The 20,003-nt window shown below is 35.6% G+C and overlaps 3 protein-coding genes across 3 annotated transcripts; all 3 read right to left on the bottom strand.

Moving 5' to 3' along the window:
- Positions 1-3,952: 3,952 nt before the first annotated feature.
- Positions 3,953-6,540, bottom strand: LOC102602807 (protein PHYTOCHROME KINASE SUBSTRATE 3-like). Its single transcript, XM_006364543.2, has one exon. It carries the CDS (start codon positions 5,451-5,453, stop codon positions 4,071-4,073), a length of 1,383 nt encoding a protein of 460 aa, XP_006364605.1. The 5' UTR covers positions 5,454-6,540; the 3' UTR covers positions 3,953-4,070.
- Positions 6,541-6,648: 108 nt separating this feature from the next.
- LOC102602472 (probable methyltransferase PMT2) lies at positions 6,649-13,459 on the bottom strand. Its single transcript, XM_006364542.2, has 7 exons — positions 13,202-13,459; positions 11,883-12,537; positions 11,112-11,322; positions 9,718-10,006; positions 8,723-9,112; positions 7,479-7,556; positions 6,649-7,212 (listed from the first exon to the last, which is right to left on the bottom strand). Exons 2-7 carry the CDS (start codon positions 12,528-12,530, stop codon positions 6,978-6,980), a joined length of 1,851 nt encoding a protein of 616 aa, XP_006364604.1. The 5' UTR covers positions 12,531-12,537; positions 13,202-13,459; the 3' UTR covers positions 6,649-6,977.
- Positions 13,460-13,836: 377 nt separating this feature from the next.
- On the bottom strand, positions 13,837-19,229 carry LOC102602138 (activating signal cointegrator 1). Its single transcript, XM_006364541.2, has 4 exons — positions 19,042-19,229; positions 15,689-16,372; positions 15,486-15,584; positions 13,837-14,515 (listed from the first exon to the last, which is right to left on the bottom strand). Exons 1-4 carry the CDS (start codon positions 19,189-19,191, stop codon positions 14,222-14,224), a joined length of 1,227 nt encoding a protein of 408 aa, XP_006364603.1. The 5' UTR covers positions 19,192-19,229; the 3' UTR covers positions 13,837-14,221.
- Positions 19,230-20,003: the final 774 nt, after the last annotated feature.

Here is a 20,003-nt window from a genome sequence, read left to right as displayed (position 1 = left end):
ACGTATAATATTCTGTCTTTGAAAGAAACTGAAAATTTTCAAAGTCAACGGTTAGTAATAAGTTTGAATATTACTTGTAACATTTCATCTCATCAGAACATAACCTTTTGGACCAACCCATCATAGGTGGGCTTCCTCTGCTATCAGCCCAAAAAAAATAGAAGGCTTTTTTATCCAAAAATATGAGTTGGACTCACTAAGATGACCCATGATCCACCAATTGTTTGTAAAGCCCTTCAAATATTGTTCAAATACTTTTACGAGAAGATTTAATCGAAACAAGCAATCAAGATCATAAACCATAGGTGATTCATGAAATTGAATAAGTTTTTGCATGGTGGTAGTCTTTAATTTTTGTCTATCAAATCAAATATGATGGTCTTTAACTTTTGCTTATATTGCTCAATTAATGAAAATTTGTGGAACAAAGTTCTTATCTCTGATTTAATTCGTTCAGCATAAGTTTAGAGAACTTTTATCTCCGGCATAAGTTCTATAGGAACTAAGCAACACAACTTTTTATGCCTTGTAAAGCATAACTTAGGTTATATTATGATACGAAAATACAAACTTATATCGAGTGATTTTAACTTTTAGAAGATCACAAATTTAAGGAACAACCCAAAATAGGGGCATTTGTGTTAATGACCCAAAATTTAATTCAATATGTCATGTGATGTGCTATATTTCACTATTATGTCCTAACAACATGTACGATTTGGGTATAACTGTATAAGTATACATAATTTTTCAAGATATAAATTATATATACATATTAATACCGGTAATTATAGAGATAACTATTCCTCCACGTACTTTAAGCCAAATGAGGAAAAGATAGAAAGGACACCCCTAAAGTTGTAACAAAGTCAATAATGTGCAATTGTGCATCCACCCACCCCTGTCCACTGATTTATTTCCCTATTAATGTGAGTCCTTTTCTTGACAACCATGCTTAGAGTATGTAAATAGAATTTTATGTTTATAAAAAAAGAGTGGTCCTAATTAAATATTAATATGGTCATCTTCAAACTTTTACATTGACATTGATACACAACTCCAATTGGTCCATATTGAAGAAAACATTCCCATTACTAGGCCTACCAATTTAATAGTACTAGAGAAATTCCATCCTCAAATTTGGTGGAAGATATCCAACATTCCTTTGAAGGCCCTCCAAACATTCTTCTTTCAATGTCATAACAACTTAGAGTAATTAATAATCTTATCAGATAACAACTAACACATAGTATACCATAATATTTTGTTATTTGAATAGTACTCTACTATATATTTAGTTTAGTTTCTAACTTTTTGCTATATTAAATCAAGGCCTATATCAACCATGTGACTCCATAATATTGCTAACTACTCGATCACGACATGTAGCTTTTCTTCTTCACTATTAATCTGTAATAATTAAAATAGGGGACCTTTGTAATTTTGTATCGTGACACCGTTATCAATACGATATGTTATTTGTCTTTGATTGAGCCTGATATATGCGAAGGCAAAATTTTCGTCAAATTTTTTGTCATTTATTATATTTGAAATCGATGATATTGTATCTATGCGTCACAATAGACGATGGTTTGATAATTAGTTCAAAGAAAAATCATAGTTTAGTTTATTGCACACCAATTTTGCAGCCCAGCACACTGTTTTATGAAAATGAGACTAGAGATAGAGATAGAGACGACTTTAAAGTCTAGAGTTGGCCAGTTTAGAACACATAATTTTAGATATTTATTTTTTATATAATTTGATTGAAATATAATGAGTTCAGATGAGTTTATAATACTCTCCTTATATTCACCTTCAAATAGAGGATTAATGAATTTCGTCCTAGTGATAGGATGAGTACATAATTCAGTCTTGTAAATGTGATATGAGCTGAGAATCTATGAAAAACAGTTTCTTTACCTTTATAAGATAAAATAAAACTATGTACATAACTACACATCATATCCTTCTTAAATTTCACTCGTGAAATTACATCGGATACATGGAAGCATGACTGTCATGTGGTTATGTCAGCTGATTGACATTTCCTTTTGATTCTTCCAATTATTGAACTCCTACTTAATAATATAATATATATATATAATTCTACTCACCCCCTATAGCATCAAGACCTATCTGTTTCTACAGTTTGGAGTCGTTAACAGATTGATCAGCACGTTATACATTCCCACCATGTCGACGAGCTAAATAATGTCAGTTTCCTTTTTGTGTTCTCAAATGGGACAATGGAAGCCACTATAAAATGATTATTTAATGACATATATTTGATGTTTTTCCAAAGCTTATCCTATTGGGGAGATTCTGATGCAAAATCGTAGTGACTTGAAATGATTTTGCTTAAATTATAGTAGTACAATATTTGCATAGTTGAGACTTGAGTCTAAGGGAGTATATGATCATCTCAATATTTTATCTCATCTAAATACCTTAAGTTATTAAAAAAAAAAATAGTAGTACCAATTTTTAGTTACTAAATTGTAGTATTATATTTAAGGAATAAGGCACAGTACCCATCTAGACTATGACTGAAATCTCATAGATACTCTTAACTAAACTAAGGTCATATTACCCCTGAACTCTTTTTTTTTTTTAATTTTGTACACCTTTTTAGCTTACATGGTATCCGAACATCTCCCACGCGCCTCAACTGTGGAGTCACGAAGTGTGTCACGTAAGCCAAAAGGTGTATAAAATTACAAAACAAATGAGTTCAGAGGGTAATAGGACCTTAGTTTAATTAAGGTGTGTCTTTGAGATTTCGACTATAGTGTAGGCCTACGAGCTACTTGTGCCTTTTCCCTATATTTAAACACGCTTCCTTACCTGCGTTTTTTTTATGATCAACTTATGTGATCTTTTTTTAAAAATAAATAAATAAATAAATAGTGAGATTAGAATTTATATATGATCTCTTAATTACCTGCTTTTATAGAAAGTAAAAGTGAGTAATAATCTAATATGAAAGCTTAAGTTGTTAAAAATAAAATGTATTTTTAATTATTTATTTATTTATTTTATATTTTGACAGAATTGACCCGCAATTTCAATTACAAACTATTCAAATTGTGGAATAATAAATATTAGATAGGAGCTCAACAAACTCTTATATTTGGATAAAATAGTTTGATAAACTTGGGAAGTACACCTGCTACATATAAAACAGTTCAAGTGGAATTTTCTAATTAATTTTGGTGTAGCAAATGGGTCCAACCAACTTGGTCGGACATACAAGAAAAACATTTCAACATGATAGCGAATACTTTATTTATAAAATCATAAATCTTTGGATAATCTTTATGAAAATAGGTAAAAACACTCCTAGTTATAATTGTGCATAAAACGATAAACCGGAAAACGTAGTTACTCTTTTTTTTTTTTTTACTATAAATCCTATCTAGACATGAATTAAATACCAGATTCTAACCAATTTTGATTTCCTACGACTTTGAATTACTTTTTACCTAGCAAACAGTCGCCAAGGAACAAGGCAGACAACATCACTTGAGGGCATACGTTTAAATTCCAAATGTGTATCTCTATTTGAAGCAAAATTCTGTTGAAGTAGGGCCTTTCAGGGTTGAAAAATGGGTGCATGCCTAGTCTGATATTTGGATTTGATGACTCTAAAGTGAGGCAAACATGTCTTTTGGAAAGTAGCTTTGTTTCAAGATATACAGATGAGATGCTCAAATAATAATAACTATGGAATATCAGGGAGAAACATAAAACAAACAAAAATAATAATGTTATCTTTTTTCTTCAGACAAGGGTGGCCTTGGTTACATATTTTTGTGGTTTTAAATTAACCTGTGCTTTAAAACTATATGATTTTAATATATGAAGGGTGTTGAGGCTTTTCTTGACATAAAGAGACACTTACTGATGAGTAGGAGCTGAATAGCAGTTGAGAGGAAGACAAATTAGCTATAATAATACAAACCTTTTCTTTTATTGAAGACAAGAAGATAGTGATTAAGCTATGATTGTACAAAGTACAGCTTTTTTTATAATAAGAAAATATTATTCTCACAATTTTACTGAAAAATTCATCTTTGTTTTGCCTTATGCACAGTTTCAGCCACATTTACTGCTTTTTGGGTCTTGCAACCTAAAAGCCCAGTACTGGGGTAAGTTTTTTGCACCTCTTTGCCTGCAGGGTTCTTGGTTTTGGTGGTTTTATTGGCTGTGTTTCTTGAATATGTGTAACCACCAAAGCCAAAGTTCTTCTCATCATAATCTGAGATAACCGACAAGTAATCAGCAGCACTGGCTGTGACAACGCTCCACTCAATGCTGGCCTCACTTGGTGCATCATACTGAGTTGTTGGAGAGATACAGCTGCTATAATCACCTAATGTTTGTGTATTCTCAAGTCCATATTCACTGCTGGATATATTCTCAATTTCAAATAAATCAGAGCTAGCATCACTAGCCATGTCATCACAGGCCGTGCTGCTTCCATTGGTGGTTGTAGGGAGGTTTTGGACCTTGGGAATGGCGTCCCAGGTTAACATAGATAGTTTCCTCTCTAAGTTCACTGCTATATCTCCTTTTCCCATTTTGCCAGACCCAAACACTTCCAGTGACTTTCTTTGGTCTTCAATGCTTAGATTATGATCATCCCAGTGTGTTTGAACCTCTGTTCCACAAGAGCCAGAACTCAAGGCAAAAGGACTTCTTAATCCATGCTTTGATCCTGGCTGGGAAAATCCAAGTACTATACTCTCATTCACATAGACTGCTTTCTTGTCCAAACAAGGGCCTTGACAGCTGAAAGTAGGCAAAAATCTCATTCTTGTCATCTTCTTCTGCTTTGTCGGATACACTACAGTTCGCCGAAGATTCTGTAACAGGACATTTTGGCTATTCCAGCTGCTTGACTCAGAACAAATGCTAGGAGTTCCTGACTGGGAATTCTGCTTCACATGGGGCACATCTACTGTTCCTTCATTTAGTCTCCCCCTGTACCTCACCCCAGCTGGAGAGGCAGCTCCATAATCCAGTTGCATGTTGAAGTACTTGTCAGCACCAAATATGCTAATCTCCCCGTCTTTGGACTTGATTTGTTCCAGTTGCTTTGCATTATGAAACGGAGGCTGTTGAGGAAATACAAAAGAAATAGTAGGATCTCGAACTGGAGCTCCTGAAGCCTTAAACGCAAAGTTGTCTTCCCCGGTTTTGAGATAAGAAGAGAAAGACTCCACACGAAGATTGGCAAGGTTATCTCTGGTGCTGTTTAAGGATGGCTTTGCAGTAGCTACCTTGGCAGCATTTACTTTAGTAACAGAAAATGGTGTCTCGGGGGGTGAACTAAAAGCAGGCTCAACTGCAACCCCATGAAGTTTGTGTACAAAGCTCTCTTCAGGGTTGCTGAGGTAACAGGAAAATGATGCAACACGAAGACCGGTTGCATTATCATCGGCTGACATGGAAACAAATATGATTTTTACTTCTGGAGAGTTAAAGAAATTTTGAACTATAAGAAACTATAGTTCGAGAGGAGTTGTTTGTATTAATATCTTCAAAGGTATCAATCAAAAGGATTCATGGAAAGCAGGTAAGCAACATACACAAAGGTGTCAAAATATCAGAAGGGAGGCTTATGTCAAAAAGATGAAATTTTGATTGAAGAAGTTTTGTTTTCTGTAGGTTCTTTATGCACTCCTTTATAATATTGGCTTTTCATGGAATCACAAGGGAACAGTGCAGAGGTTTTGTGTTTTGTTGGGGGTGGGGGTGGGGATGGGGGGTCCTTTAGCTTTAAGGTGGTGGATCCTACGTGTTTAGAGAAGCCTAATATTGACAGCCTTGTAATCTCTCACCAAATCTAACACGATAAATCACAGAGACTTTACAGTACCTCAGATGTTCTTTCAACTAAATAGATCTTCCATTCTATACCTAACAGTTAGCAGTTTTTGACAGTCAATACATCCACATGAAGAATACATATTAATTACATAGAATAAATGCAACGGCTTATGAGGATAGCTAGGCATCAGATAACAAGAGGTTCAATAGAAAACTCAAAAACAAAGACAAAGGTCCACCACTCATCCAAGTGAGCCCCCAAAAGGTAGGGACTCAAGATAACACGATCCACACCATAATGAATTTCGATGCCTTTACAAAATTCAGTATTGAATGATTTGCCTGCCCCGCAGATGGTTAGACGTTTCAATTTTACAGACTGATTTTGGAGATCTTGTCAGGTACATGACTAGTTGGATTACCAAGTACAGCAACACAAAATGGAGAGACGGTTGCATATCTAGAGCTATTTGTTGAGTTCCACTTCTTTCAGTTAGTGAAACACTCATAGACTTGAAAAGCTACCAGATTTCATTAAGATATTTGGAGTATTATATAAAAAATCTAAATTAAATCTTATTCAGAAAATCATTTGGCTAAAGTCAACTGTTTCAACAATGAGAGTAATCTGCCAGGGTGTGATTACATTTACTAAATACCATCTTCCTATAAACCTCCATTTTGTAATCAGCTAATTTCAGTGTTTTCCTAGATGTTGTGCTATGACCACGTCTAGTTCTGTAATAAACTGCTTCAATTAGTTAAGATATTCCCGTAGAATAGGACATTAGAAAGTAAGCAGATCCCCAACCATAACTCATTCTGCTCAGCTGGAATTTATGAACTGTTATAATTCATGGTATATAGCAAAACAAGAAAAGAATTTAGTGATGATAACAATACTACACAAGGAGATCAAAATGAAGCCCTTTAATAGACATCCAATGAGGCATAAGAGATCTAAAAACTTTTCTTACCTGCAACCTCTAAGTAAGAAGAATAAAAAAAGATACCATGAGAAACAGCAAAGATCGCTGCTTGTTGTTGTCTACTCTGAACTCCCGCAGGAAAAGAATAATACTAACTCTGGCCAAGAACCAGATAGCTAACTATCTGCCAAATAAGCTGCTTTGTCATACCATTCACCGTAAGATGGTTGAGTTGTTATCTCCAACAACCCAGTATCTTTTGACAGCAAACAATACCTTTTTAGAGATAAGAGGACCATCCTCATGATCTACCATTTTTGTTTTCCACCTCATACCAGATACAATTCTTTTTACTCGGCCAAGAATATCTGCATCATCTCGGAAAATAACTGCGCCTTCTGGTCTAAGAATCCTGTCCATCTCTAGTAGAATGTCTTCGGTATTACATCTGCAAGTAAAGCAACTCAGATGCAATAGCAGCAGTGGCATGATCAAAAAGTTTAACAAGGTCAAACTCTATGTGCACGTCAATTAGATGTATGCCCCACACACACGCACACAAAAAAAATTTAAAAAAAATAGAACTGTATCATCTATTTTCTATATATATGGTGCCCTCCTACCGCAAGGAGTTGTCTCCATGACAGACTATTGGCAGATGCTAAATTGCAATGTCCTAGATTCTACAGATTAAGTGGAGTCTGAAGAACTTACTTGTCCTTGTATAAGCTGAAGATCCCATTTGCATGAATAAAGTCATATGTCCGAGGGTAGGTAGAGAAGGCTTCACACCTGAATTTGAAAGTTGGAAAAAAGATGAACTAACAATAAGAGAGGAAAGATCAAGATAGCAAATTCACATGATACCAAAATCCCCCCTATTCGTAAAAAAAAAACATAAAAGAATTAAGAACATCAGCACCAACAGAGAAGGGTTGGCTCATACTGTTGCAATTTTAGCATCACAAACACAAGAAATCATGCCAATCTCCCTATTAGGTAAAACCTCAAGCTACCTATGATGCATATGCAAGAGGGGGATTCAGAAAGGCTGCAAGACATAGAAACTGCAGTCCTCTAACACTATTAATGTCAACTGAGAATGCCGAGACATGCAACACAGAGAGTAGAAATAATATCTTCAATGTTATAAGAAAGGACTATATAGAGTAGTGATAATGAGTAAAGGTCAAACTAGACCAATTCCCTTTCATATGGTCCTGAGAGAAACTACACAGGTATATGAATATGAAAAGCTGGTTGCATCTGAAGTCTTCCCCATCCTGGACAGATCTATTCCTCTCGTCTCAAAATCACTACAAAGGGCATGTACTGATTACTGTTATGAAGTAAAAGGTTCAATCAAGTGCTGGATGAGCTTTTGTTATCTTTGTTCTGCTTTTGTCAGCTTGACTTGGCCTTACAAATATATAGCTCTATCCATTCTGAGTTCAACAGGTCCTTACAGTATCCTATCTTCAATATAAATTTTTATGTTTATATTTGTGGGACATGCAATGAAGATGCATCCTCCTATATGTCATGTATCAAGAAGCAGCAACTACTCACCGAGTAAAATAAAAAGAAAATGCAATTACACTATCACTAAACTGGAAGATTCAAGGGCTTTGTTTCAATGATAAGTGAGAGGGGAACATATCAGAAGCGAAAAATTAGTTATCATTATTTAACAACTTTAAGCTATGCTAAGCATGTCTAAGAATTTAAACTAGCACAGGATCTGAGGCAACTCCAACAAAATAGAAAGACAGAGAAAAGGAATCATCTCTCAAAATAAACTTAAACTGTCGGACAAATGAATTGTAACATACTCCTGTTTCCACAACATTTTTATCTTTACTTATTCTTATACAACTTACTGTCCAGAAAAAATAATACAAAGGAGGAATTGATGCGACAGAGCAATGAGAAAATATGAGGGAGCTTCATATAATTACCAGTCATGGTATATGCCAATCAGGCCTCGATCATATATTACAGCAAGAGTGTCCCTTTCAGCTATAGTTGGCACAACATTCATGACCCATAGCTTAGATGATTCTAGAGCTGCAGCAAAACTTCCTAGGCCAGCATTCATATCCAGTACACTGCGATACCTCCTAGTGTCAAGGAGCTTGTTAACTCTCTTATAAGCTTTCACATGCTTCTTCCATGACTTGTTGTCCTCCTGGAATGATTCAACAGAGACTCCAGTAAGAGATCCACTTGCTATTCTTGGAGGAATAGCATTAAGTCTCTCCGGAAATGGCTTGAGCTCTCCACCAGAAACTTGCTCCGAATTGATTGTTTCAGGATACGGAGTTACACATGCCTCCATCTTCTTATACCTATAGCAATCTTTTGGCTTAATATCATGTAATCAGATGGAAATCAAAAACTTTATCACCAAAGTTGTAGAGAACTCAAAATCCCCAGATCCCCTTTTATTTTCAAAAGGTAATGCTATTCAGTACTTCTAATGAAGCAGTGTCGTACACATATTTCACAAGAGGCTATTTACCCCACTTTGTGGTTTTCAACATATCATAATCGCTAAAAGAAGGGAAGGGACTGCTTTCAGCATGGAACATCAAGTGCTTGTAGGTATGTAACATGCTTGGCCATAGAAGAAAAAAGACAGAGGACACGGCAACAAAAAAGAAGGATACATATATTACAAGAAACTCATTTGTCAGACAGAAATTAGTATTCCCTTTGACTATTGCAATGTAATCAATTACCTCTGCCACTCAAAGTCTTAAGGGCAGATACGTGAACTAAAGAGACTGGAAAAAATCATAAAAGCAATCTTCTATAACTGATATTATACTTGCCAATTACAGCTTTGTACATCCATTGAATAACACAATAAAGGAGAAGAAAACCCTAATTATTCGGCCATTTGACAACTGAAATGTTTGGATGAGTAACATTATAAGGTGCAAGGAGTTACCAGACATTTTCTGAATTCGAGAGGTCACATAGAGTTACACGGGAATCTCGTTCACTGCAGTACTCGGAGTTAACACGTTTTCTCCATATAGCTATCTCACCTTTCTCGTACTTCTTTTCCCAGCAGAGAAGCTTAGCTATCTCTTCAATCATTCTTTGTTCCTCCTCCAGCTCCTCTTTAGGTAGTTGCCAAGCCTTATAATTAGTCTGCCAGCTGATGGGAGGACCTGAAAGTATCCAATACCCCCCTGGTCTGAGAACTCGATCCACTTCCATCATGTACAGTCCACCTAAAAAGAGAAATTCAGAAGTTTTCAGAAAATAATAAGAAATAACTGAAGGAAGAACGTAACTAAAAAAATTTCAAAATACAGAAACAGCCAATAGATTAAATATCCAGTCCTCATGGGCCTGCACATGCACTATCCTCTTTCTGAATAACACTTACCAAAACAAAAGAGACGTGCCTTATTCCTAAAGTTCTTTCTCTAACACCAGGGGGGGACCCAAAGAAAGAAAAATGAAGACATGTTTTGCATGTTGCACAATACTAAAGCATTTGACTTGGTACATGAATCATGTATGTTTAGATGCACATACAAGTATAAATATGACGAGTAAAATATCTTATTTTCACTTGCAATGTTTATAAATGAGACTAAAGAAGGTGTATTCTTTAACTAAGGGAACATATTAGGCTTACTAGCATAGGACAGTTTTCATTTGAAAGTTTCAAGTGGGAATCATTTTTCAATCCAAAACGGAAATGAAAAATCAATCTAGGATTATCCTTGGTTGGCAATTGGTACTAGAGAATGCTTGCTGAATTACCAGGAGATCATGTACCATAAATACAGGATAATTTTGCCAAATAAAAGCTTGTAGAGGAATATCTTTTGGGTAATAATTTGGTCTAAGTTGATTAATTTTCTTACAATTTCTGCTCCCAAAGCCAAGGTATCATATCAATCAGCAAACTTGTTCTGGATAATCTCAATTAGTTGGAGTCAGCTATATGAATACTGCATATCTATTGCATTCTATTCGGGTCTATTTTGTTATCACATTAAATTATTTGTAAGTAGAGGTTCTCCAAATATAATATTTACCCTAGGCTAACATACAAGTCTTTCACCAAACAGAAAAAATCCCACAAATACCAGATCTAATGAAAATGTTACAGCAAAACTAAGTCTTAATCTGAATTAGTTGGTATCACCAGGGTATCATATATACACCAAAAGAAGAGCTGTGAATGCTAAACAAAAGCACATAATATCCAATAAGATAGGTGGGGATCTCTCAAGCGGAGCAATCCCCTACACCAGTCAGATTTCTAGTTAGATTAAAAGATCGAAAGAACAACAAGATCCAGAAAAAAGAAGAGATGCTTACGGTTTGCAGTCCATGGAATCAAACAACGTGAACAATGAGCCATATCAAAGGCCCTTGATGGAAATGGCAATTTTATGGTTCCAAGTACACCAATAACTGCTGGTACGCCTCTTTCCAAAGCAAATTGGACTTGAGCTTCATGTGAGTCTCTTGGTGCGAATGACATGGCTATAACGTTTTTCTTAAAAAGGTATGCACCCCAACTAGCAACCTAAGATGGCATATTCCATTCATCAAACATATAGAGATTGAATTTGGATAGAAACAATCATTTTTTTTTTTTTGATGAAGAGAAACATACATCATTTATAATGGCAACAACAACAAAGGTAAAAGCTTTAACCTCACAAAAAGAAGAGGAGGAAACCAAGATAATTATGCAAACTACCGGCTTTCATGAAAATTGATCTCGACTAACATTGAGAAGTTAAAGCACTCATCGAAAAGGAGTACAACTACCAGATAGATAGTGCAAAGAAAAAGCAGCAGTTAAATATCTGCAGCGAGACTAAGTGCATTAAGATTATCACAGCAGTTAAGACGGCTTGTATGACGATCAGTATATATTAATTTCAAGTAGTAACTAGGAATCTCCCTTAAAGCTAGATGTCTACATAATCTATTTTGTTGCCTAGTCATAGCATAGCCTATTCTCGTAATGGAGCTAACATATGTATTTTTGTAACCCTGTATCTCCTTGGTGCCTTCTAGTGAAATTACTTCATAAAAAGAACAAAATATATTGGCAAGCTTTTACAAATTTCTACTCACCCCACATCCCGTATCCAATGCTGTTCGAACTGTGCCATTTCCAATTGGTATCACAGAAGCAAGCTGGTCAATATACACATCTGCCCCATGTGGGAACTGAGTTCCACCACCTGGAAATCTAAGTATATCACCTTCATGCTGTACCCAGTTTTGCACTGCCTTCTCAACTGTTAAACTTTTATGTGGTGCATTTGCATAAGGTACATAGTCACGACTCTTCGGCCATGGAAAAGGAGTTATATAGCCTTTTGGCGCTGGAATAAGACAATGCAGCTTCTCTTCTTCTGGAGGACAATGTCTCTCCCTATAGTTCATATTTTCTCTAGGAAATGTCATTGCTCGCATTTGATCATGACACGGTGTATAATCAACATATTGCTCACCACAAGGTTCAAACTGCTTGATTTTCAGTTTGGGATCATCAACCAGACCGTGTTGATCGCCGTGATGAGTTTCATACTCTAGATTGGAGAGAATGCTGCAGTCCTCTGCCCTTTTTGTTATCTGAAGAGCTTTGCTGTCCCCCTTCACGAAACCACCTCTTTGCCAGACTCCTATAAGATAGAAAAAACAACAAAGACCAGCTACAATAAATATTGACGCAGGGCCTCTGCTTCTGTTATCTCCTGGATTTCCTTTTATCGCCATGATTGACCTAGAATTGTTCATCCAGATTTCAGATGACATGGAAACAATGAAAGAAGATAATGCTCATTGTCATGAATAGTGATGTAGATGAAGAGGTTATTGACTACCCTCATATTAAAAAACATATTTTGGTTTGAGAAATATGATCAAGTGTAAGTAATTATCATAGGCTCTTGATTACCCTAATTATGCAAGCACTTAGATAAAGACGACAAAAGAGGGGGGTCAAAAATTACACTATGTAGATAGGGAAACTTCTTTTCCACATATATAAGTGATTGAATCTCCTTGGCATAACAACTTCTTATTTGAATGCCAAACATCCTTATACATACAAGTAAGAAGATAAACAATAAAATGAGTAAATGTGCTTTCTTTGCAATTTTAGTAGGTAAAGGTCAATGTAAGTAAGTAGTAATTCTCTAGACAAGAGGAGCAAAAGCACAGGGTTTCCAATTTAGTACTCTTAATACTATCCCTACATAACATAACTCTACTTGTGAGGTTTTTATCATCCAACATCATAGATATTATACTAAGAAATAAAAATTGGTTCTTTAATATCTGAAGTACATAAAAATCTCAAAAAGAAAGAACCAAAAACAGTGTCCAAATTACTGAAAAACTACATAATTTTGTGCAAGAATTGAAATCATCGATAGAAATCTTACGGATCTCAGGAAAGAGGAGTCTTGCTGCGTTTCCAATAGGATCAAACCATTGTTCGATGTATATTTATTCAAAAGAATCCAAAGTAAGTGTTTGATCGGAATTTACAGTAGTCGGTTCGGTTGTTTGGAGTATACGACATCGGACATTACTTGACAAAGACAAATCCGATGTTTTCAATGAACTGGAAGTTGGTGGCCTCAGTTTTTACTAGACTCTGACTTTATAAGGAAAAAGAATAGAATATACATACATTCATTGTTGAGTACCAGCATTTATTTTTATTTTTCTTTCTATACCGATTTGAAAAGTGAAGGAAATTAATAGTTGTTTATATTATTTTAAAATGTTCATCAAAATCCATAGTGAATAAATATTATTAAATAATTGTGTGTGAAAGAAAATTAATAATTTTAAACAATTGTGTGTGAAGGAAATTATATTTACGGTCAAAGAGAACTTTTCTCGAGCAAAGCCTATTTAGTTTCGATAATCGAGTGTTACCTAAAAGTTGAAATTGAATTTAAACAAGCATTTCACTAATAAAATGTTGAACAATAAATTTGTCATCTCACTTTAGCACCTTGTATGTTTCATCGGCAATTCTCAATATACCAAAAATGCGCAAACTACAAAGTCAACAAAACCATAAGTCATTAAAAAGATGCAATTTTTCTTGTGTACAAAGGAAGCTTTCGAGTGACCTATCACACATTTTCTCAGTTCATGCAGAGCGTCCGCCTACAGGGCGAAGGATGGAGAACATTGAACACAGATGACAACCAAGTTCATTCCACTCCAAACAAATATTTGCAGAGAATTGTTTTCTTGATAAATCAGGACTTAAAATAGCAAGTTTATAAGAGTAACTTTCTACACTCCGCGCCCTACCCCAGAAAGATGACATGTTTGGAGGTGTGGGGATGAAGAGTACTCAATTGGTCAAGCTATATACTTCTCAATAGTAATCAAAGGTACACTCAGAGTCATCTGAAGTTCCGACTGTCCTATTAATAGATGGCTCATGCCACTATTTTGCTACTTGAAGATCCATGTAGCTTGCCCTCTACAATCAAACGTGAGTGTTCACTGGTATCATGTTGCACTCTCCCAGTAATCTCCAAGCACAAGCCATTTCTCGGGCCTTTCTTATTATTCTTCTCCTTGGGAGTTTTCCTGGGACCTGGATCCACAAAGACGGGTTGTACCTTTAGGTTTGGGTTAGGTTTAATGCGGGTTGCTTCCTTTTCCTCTGCTGGTCTGAAGAGAATTCCCTTCTGCAGTTCTTCAGCGGCCTCGTCTTTATTTAAAAGAACCTGCAGAAATGTAGATTAAAAAGGGTATTTGAGTTAAGATATATAAATTTCTCCAAGCAATCAGCAGGCTTTCTTCAGGTTATTACGAGAAAGTTACAGGACTAATGCTTGTCCACCAAGAAAAAGAAAAAAAATAAAAGAGTGTAATCCTAAGCCCGTGCCTAAACAAGAATACAAATACATAATGCATCTCCAACTAAAAATTTCAATACAATACACAAAAAAGATGCAAGTAATAACACAGCAACAAGTGACTTTTCCGTCGAGCACAAACAGTCAGAAACTGGGGATAACAAAAAGAAGTGAGGTTGAAGAAATTTCCAACTCTTTTCAGACCATCAAAGAGCAGATGGTGGAATTGCATGAGAACCAATTGTAGTGATAATTGATCAATGCTCCAATGCAACTTGTGACCAAGCCCAATGTTTATTTTTTTATTTGGTCTATGAATCTCACATTCGACTTTGATTAAAGTCAAAGCCAGACTTTGGATATCTAATCTCTATCAACATGGTATTCAACACTGAGCTATGCTGCAGCACATTTATTTTTATTTTTGATTTGCACCGGGTGTCCGAGTCTCTTTGAGCCCCGACTAATCCCGGGGGTGCACAGGCCCTCGGCAAGGAGTTTCCCGCAAGTGCACCACGGTTAATTCAGGTTTTACCCAGTCCGATGGCCCTCAGAAATTGTTTGCACCCAGTGGGTTTCGAACTTGAGACCTAGCTGCAGCACATTTACATAAAGAAAGTATAGGAATCAACAGTCAACAGTCAAAAGACAAAAGAAGACAATAGTTTGCCTTGATGATTGAAAAAACAAGACTAACGAAATTCACAAAAGAACAAGATAAGAACCACTTTCTCACCCTACATAGCAAAGAAAAAGAACGCGGAAGAAAAAAAGAAGATAAAAGGACAAAAGGGAGAAGGAAAAAGCACATCTTCCTTAATAGCAATGAAAGAAAAACCTTGCGGCCGACGAGGTCAAACGTCATTACGACTCTATTTCGTTTGGCACGTTCAGCCTCTTCTATCTCCTCTTTCTTTTTCCTCAGAATTTCCTTTTCCTGTTGAAAGGGGAGGAAAAGAAGGATCACAAACATAAGTCAGTAACATCATAGAAACCAAGTCTTGCAAAGTGAAATGTTCTCACAATCAGTACACTGCATACCTCCTTCGACAACCAGCTGTTTCCCTCAATCTCATAGTAGTCACTTTGGTCATCGATAACAGTCGTACGTGCTGCAGAGTTCCGATCATAATCAACTAGCCTCTTTGCATAGGCTTCAGCTGCTTCCTCAGCATCGGAAATTGGAACTGGACCTTCATCTAATCCAGCATACGAGCTTCCCTCCTTCAGCACAAGTGCACCACAAAAGTTGCAAGGCCCTTCACCTTCCTGTTCACAGACTATCTTCCCACAAGATAAACAGTTGCTTATCAGCCTGTGTCGGCGGGCTTGGCACGAGCATGGCTTCCCCTGTTGAAATATGATGGAACCTTTTGCAGCCTCAGCAAGAGAAATAACTTTCTCAGATTTTTTCTTTTTAGAGTTTTTTTGACTTGCTTGGGATTGAGGTGCAGTTGTTTTTGTAGAGTTCCCTTGACTTCCTCTCTGTAGGTTTCGTCCATTTGATGTCTCAGCTGTGCTCTGGCTTTCCTGCTTACTTGAGGCTTTACTTTCTTTTGGTGCTCGTACTTGTTTTTTAGTTCCAGCTGCCAGACTATCACCTGAAGGAGGCTTTACATATGCTTGCAATTTGGAAGCAGAGGTACCTTGGTATAAATCTGAATGACCTCTCTGTCTCAAATACTCACCAGTCACACTTTTTCCAGCATCCTGACCTATGATATTCTATAGAAGATTCAGAAAGAAAAGATGTCAGTAAATGAATAAACAACAGTCAACTGTTACCAATAAGAAAAAGGACCAAACATAATCTTAATTGCATGGCCATATGCAGAGAAGATCTTACAAAAAAAGAAAATTACGAAAATGCTGATACATGAAATCAAGTTGTGTTTTTTTTTTTTAAACTGGTAACTTTACATGAAATCAAGTTTTAATAACCAATAACAAGTAACAACGTAAAAAAGGTCTTATCAAGTTCCCAATTAGGATTGTTTTCAAATACCAAATGAAAAGGTAATTTTCACTTTCTAACAGGTGGAAGGGAATGTGTGCTAGAAAGACGAGTCCGGAGCCGAAAGGGCAAAAAGATTGAGTGAATTTCCAAAAGGCCAACAAAAATAAATTTGAAACCAAAAGGGTAACATTTAAATGGGAAGGGAGACGGCGTCTAAATTGGGGTTGCAATTGCAAAGCGCAGGTCCCTATGCGCCTTATAAGGCGCTAGGAGACAGCAACTTAAAAGTCGCAAGCTGTCTGAACCTTGTAAGGCGCATTGGTTCCCAAGCCTTTGTCACTTTTATTTCTCTCTCATACAGAGTCTTCTCTTTTCTCTTTCTTAGCTTCTTCTTCCTATTTATTTTAATAGATTGATTGACTGGTTAATGATGAAAAGCAAGTCCCTTTAATTTGTTGCCTTTTATTTTATTTTTTTTCTCTATTGCTATTGAGTTACCCCTTTTTCTTTCTTTTATTCATATACACATCTTTTAATTTTCTTGTTTTAGCTTATTATTTTGCTATTCTAAAACATCACTATACAAAGATTTTGGTGTTTGATCAACAAAGTAAATGTGCCTTACAAGGCGCAGACAGCCTGCGACTTGTAAGGCGCATAGGGATCTGCGCTTTGCAATTGCAACCCCAATTTAGACGCCGTCTCCCCTCTCGTTTAAATGTTACCCTTTTGGTTTCAAACTTATTTTTGTTGCCTTTTTGGAAATTTCACTCAATTTTTTTGCCCTTTCAGCTCCGGACTCCTAGAAAGACTCATCAAAGAAGTGCCTCCTCATTAATCTACACATTCTCAAAATATCAAGTAGACTTAAAGACATAGATACAAGAAAAAACAAACTATCAATGAACATAAGACATCATTGATAAATGATTAAAAGTTGAGAACACAGGCTCCCCCTCAAGTAAAAAAAATGTCAGTCAAGTTCAAAAATCATTTTCATTTTTTTTTTATCAAGCTCGAATTCAGTTATTTTCGGCAAATGTTTTTTTAGCTAATTTCTGACTTTCTACACCAGCAATACTTCCATATTCATTCTTTATAAATTGCTTTTCCAGCTCTATTTATTATTTAGTACAACTTCTTCACTGAGCCAATGGGTATCATAAATTTAACTTAAGAAAGCAGTTTGAATGGTCCTTGCTGTGAAACAGAGTTAGTGCCTTTGTCACTGTACCAAAACGCTACCATCTTTTTCTTCTTTTTTCTCAGGATAAAATGCATCGGTTTAGTGCCAACTCTTTGCTCTATAAACACAAAGATCATGGGCCTTATAAAGTTAAACTTAAGAAAGCAATTAGCTGATGGACTTCCCTAAGACGCACAGTTGGTGCCTTGAGGCATGCAATGAAAGGCAAACTTTTTCCTTTTGTTGGCTAAATTGGATCAGAAGCCTTATCTGAAAGATGTGAAGCATCCAACTTGCATTGCACCTAGTTTCAAGGTTTAAGTGTGGATTGACAACACTGATTAGGCCAAAACACTAGCTGTTTGTTCATTTCTTTGTACAAATATGTCAACATAAAAAAGCAAATTTCAGTAAGTTATCAGATGTTCTCTACTTGAAACATTATCAGATTTCATTTAAAAAAAATAAAAATCAAAAGACGGAGAAGAGCAATGTTAACAATAGTGTTCAAAAGCATTTACACAAACATATAAGCATATAATCCTAATAGGTACACAAGCACAACATAAGGAGTTGTTTCACTGCTGATTGCTGAAAAAAAAAAGGAAGAAGAGGGAGGTTCAAGTTACAAATTCATTTGCATTCTTGTTGAATAAGGTGCATAACCGTAACTCAGTTGGAGATATATCAGAATCCGGAAGTAGGCCTTTAAGAAGGACGGAGTTCTGTATATTTTTTACTATCCATTTAAAAAATGGCGATGACTGATGAATGTAAAATCTCAAACATGCTGTATTGCTTCGTTATTTAAGAGTTTCAAGTGAATTAGAAGCTAGTCCACAATTTTTTCAATCACGATTAGAGCATCAGAGTACACGTCTAGAAAACGCAAACCAATCTAAAGTAACCTAAACACTGAAACCAAGCAATTAGGCTAAAGAGAACCAGAAACAGAAAAGACAAATAACAAGATGAACACAAAGGAAAATTCCCACAGGATATCCAATCAGGTTTCCAATAAGTAACACTGGGATCAAAATACAGAGTCAGACACATTATCCTCTTGCATCTAACAAAAGACCCTCTTTGATTTTCAAATGTCAATGAGTACAGTCTATAATCAATTATAAACCCCAACTCTCAATTACGAACTTTCAACTTAATCCAAAACCCTGATTATCAGAACACAAAATTGAAAGCAAGAAAATCAACATCACAGAAACTATAGATGGAGGAAGGGAAGAAGGTTACATCAAGATATTCTTTAGCCTCGAGAGGAGGAGCAAGCTCACAATAAGAAACAAGCCCAGAAATAATCTCAGCATCTAAATCAAGGCCATTCTCTATCTTGTTACATAGCTCCAGTAACGCTTTTTCCAGCCATTGCCCTGACGATTCCATTTGCTTTCTCTTCTCTTTTTCTGTGTTCTAGCCCTCTCAACCGCCTTATATAGGCTACCCGATTTTGGGTACATCTTGATATTATAGGTTAATGCACTTAACCACCTTTGAGTTTGGATTGTACGCACTTTAGCCCCCTAATTTTGTGAAAGAAAAATTTATGGTCAACCACTTTTATTTAGTGCCAATATGGTCAACCAATTACGACTTTAAGAGGGTGTTTGGATTGGTTTAAAAATTGGTCAAATCTACTTTTAAGTCAGTTTTTTATTTCTAGAAGTATTTGACAAATATAAAAATTAACTTAAAATAAATCAAAAATGACTTAAAATAAGTTAGGAAGTGTTTGGCAAGGTTAAAAATGATTTTAAATAAGTCAAAAACCAAAAGTAGGTCTCCCCTACTTTTTTATTTTTGACTTAAAAGTCATTTCAATTTAATTTTTTATTTTTAACTTAAAAACTACTTTTTTAAGCCAATTCAAACGGGCTCTTAATGGTCTTACTCACAAAAGTTGTGGCACGATTCGAAATACAAGGAGTAATCACATCTAATTTGGTATAGATTTATAGATGAGTTCTTTATTTTTCTAAAAAATTAAATTTACATAAACATACAAATTTAAAATATTGCAATTATTCGGTAATTCAGTAAATTAATTTTTGATTTGATATGGTATTCGGTAATACCGTATTGAAGTTATAATCGATGTAATACAAAGTTAATACTATTTTTCCAATTAATTATATTTTTTTATACAAAGACACAATATAATAGAAGATCAACAAGTAAAAAGACATCAAGAAAAACAA

This window comes from Solanum tuberosum, unplaced genomic scaffold (genome assembly GCF_000226075.1).
Source record: "Solanum tuberosum cultivar DM 1-3 516 R44 unplaced genomic scaffold, SolTub_3.0 scf00497, whole genome shotgun sequence".
NCBI classification, from domain to species: domain Eukaryota; kingdom Viridiplantae; phylum Streptophyta; class Magnoliopsida; order Solanales; family Solanaceae; genus Solanum; species Solanum tuberosum.
This window is presented reverse-complemented; position numbering and strand designations above follow the sequence as displayed.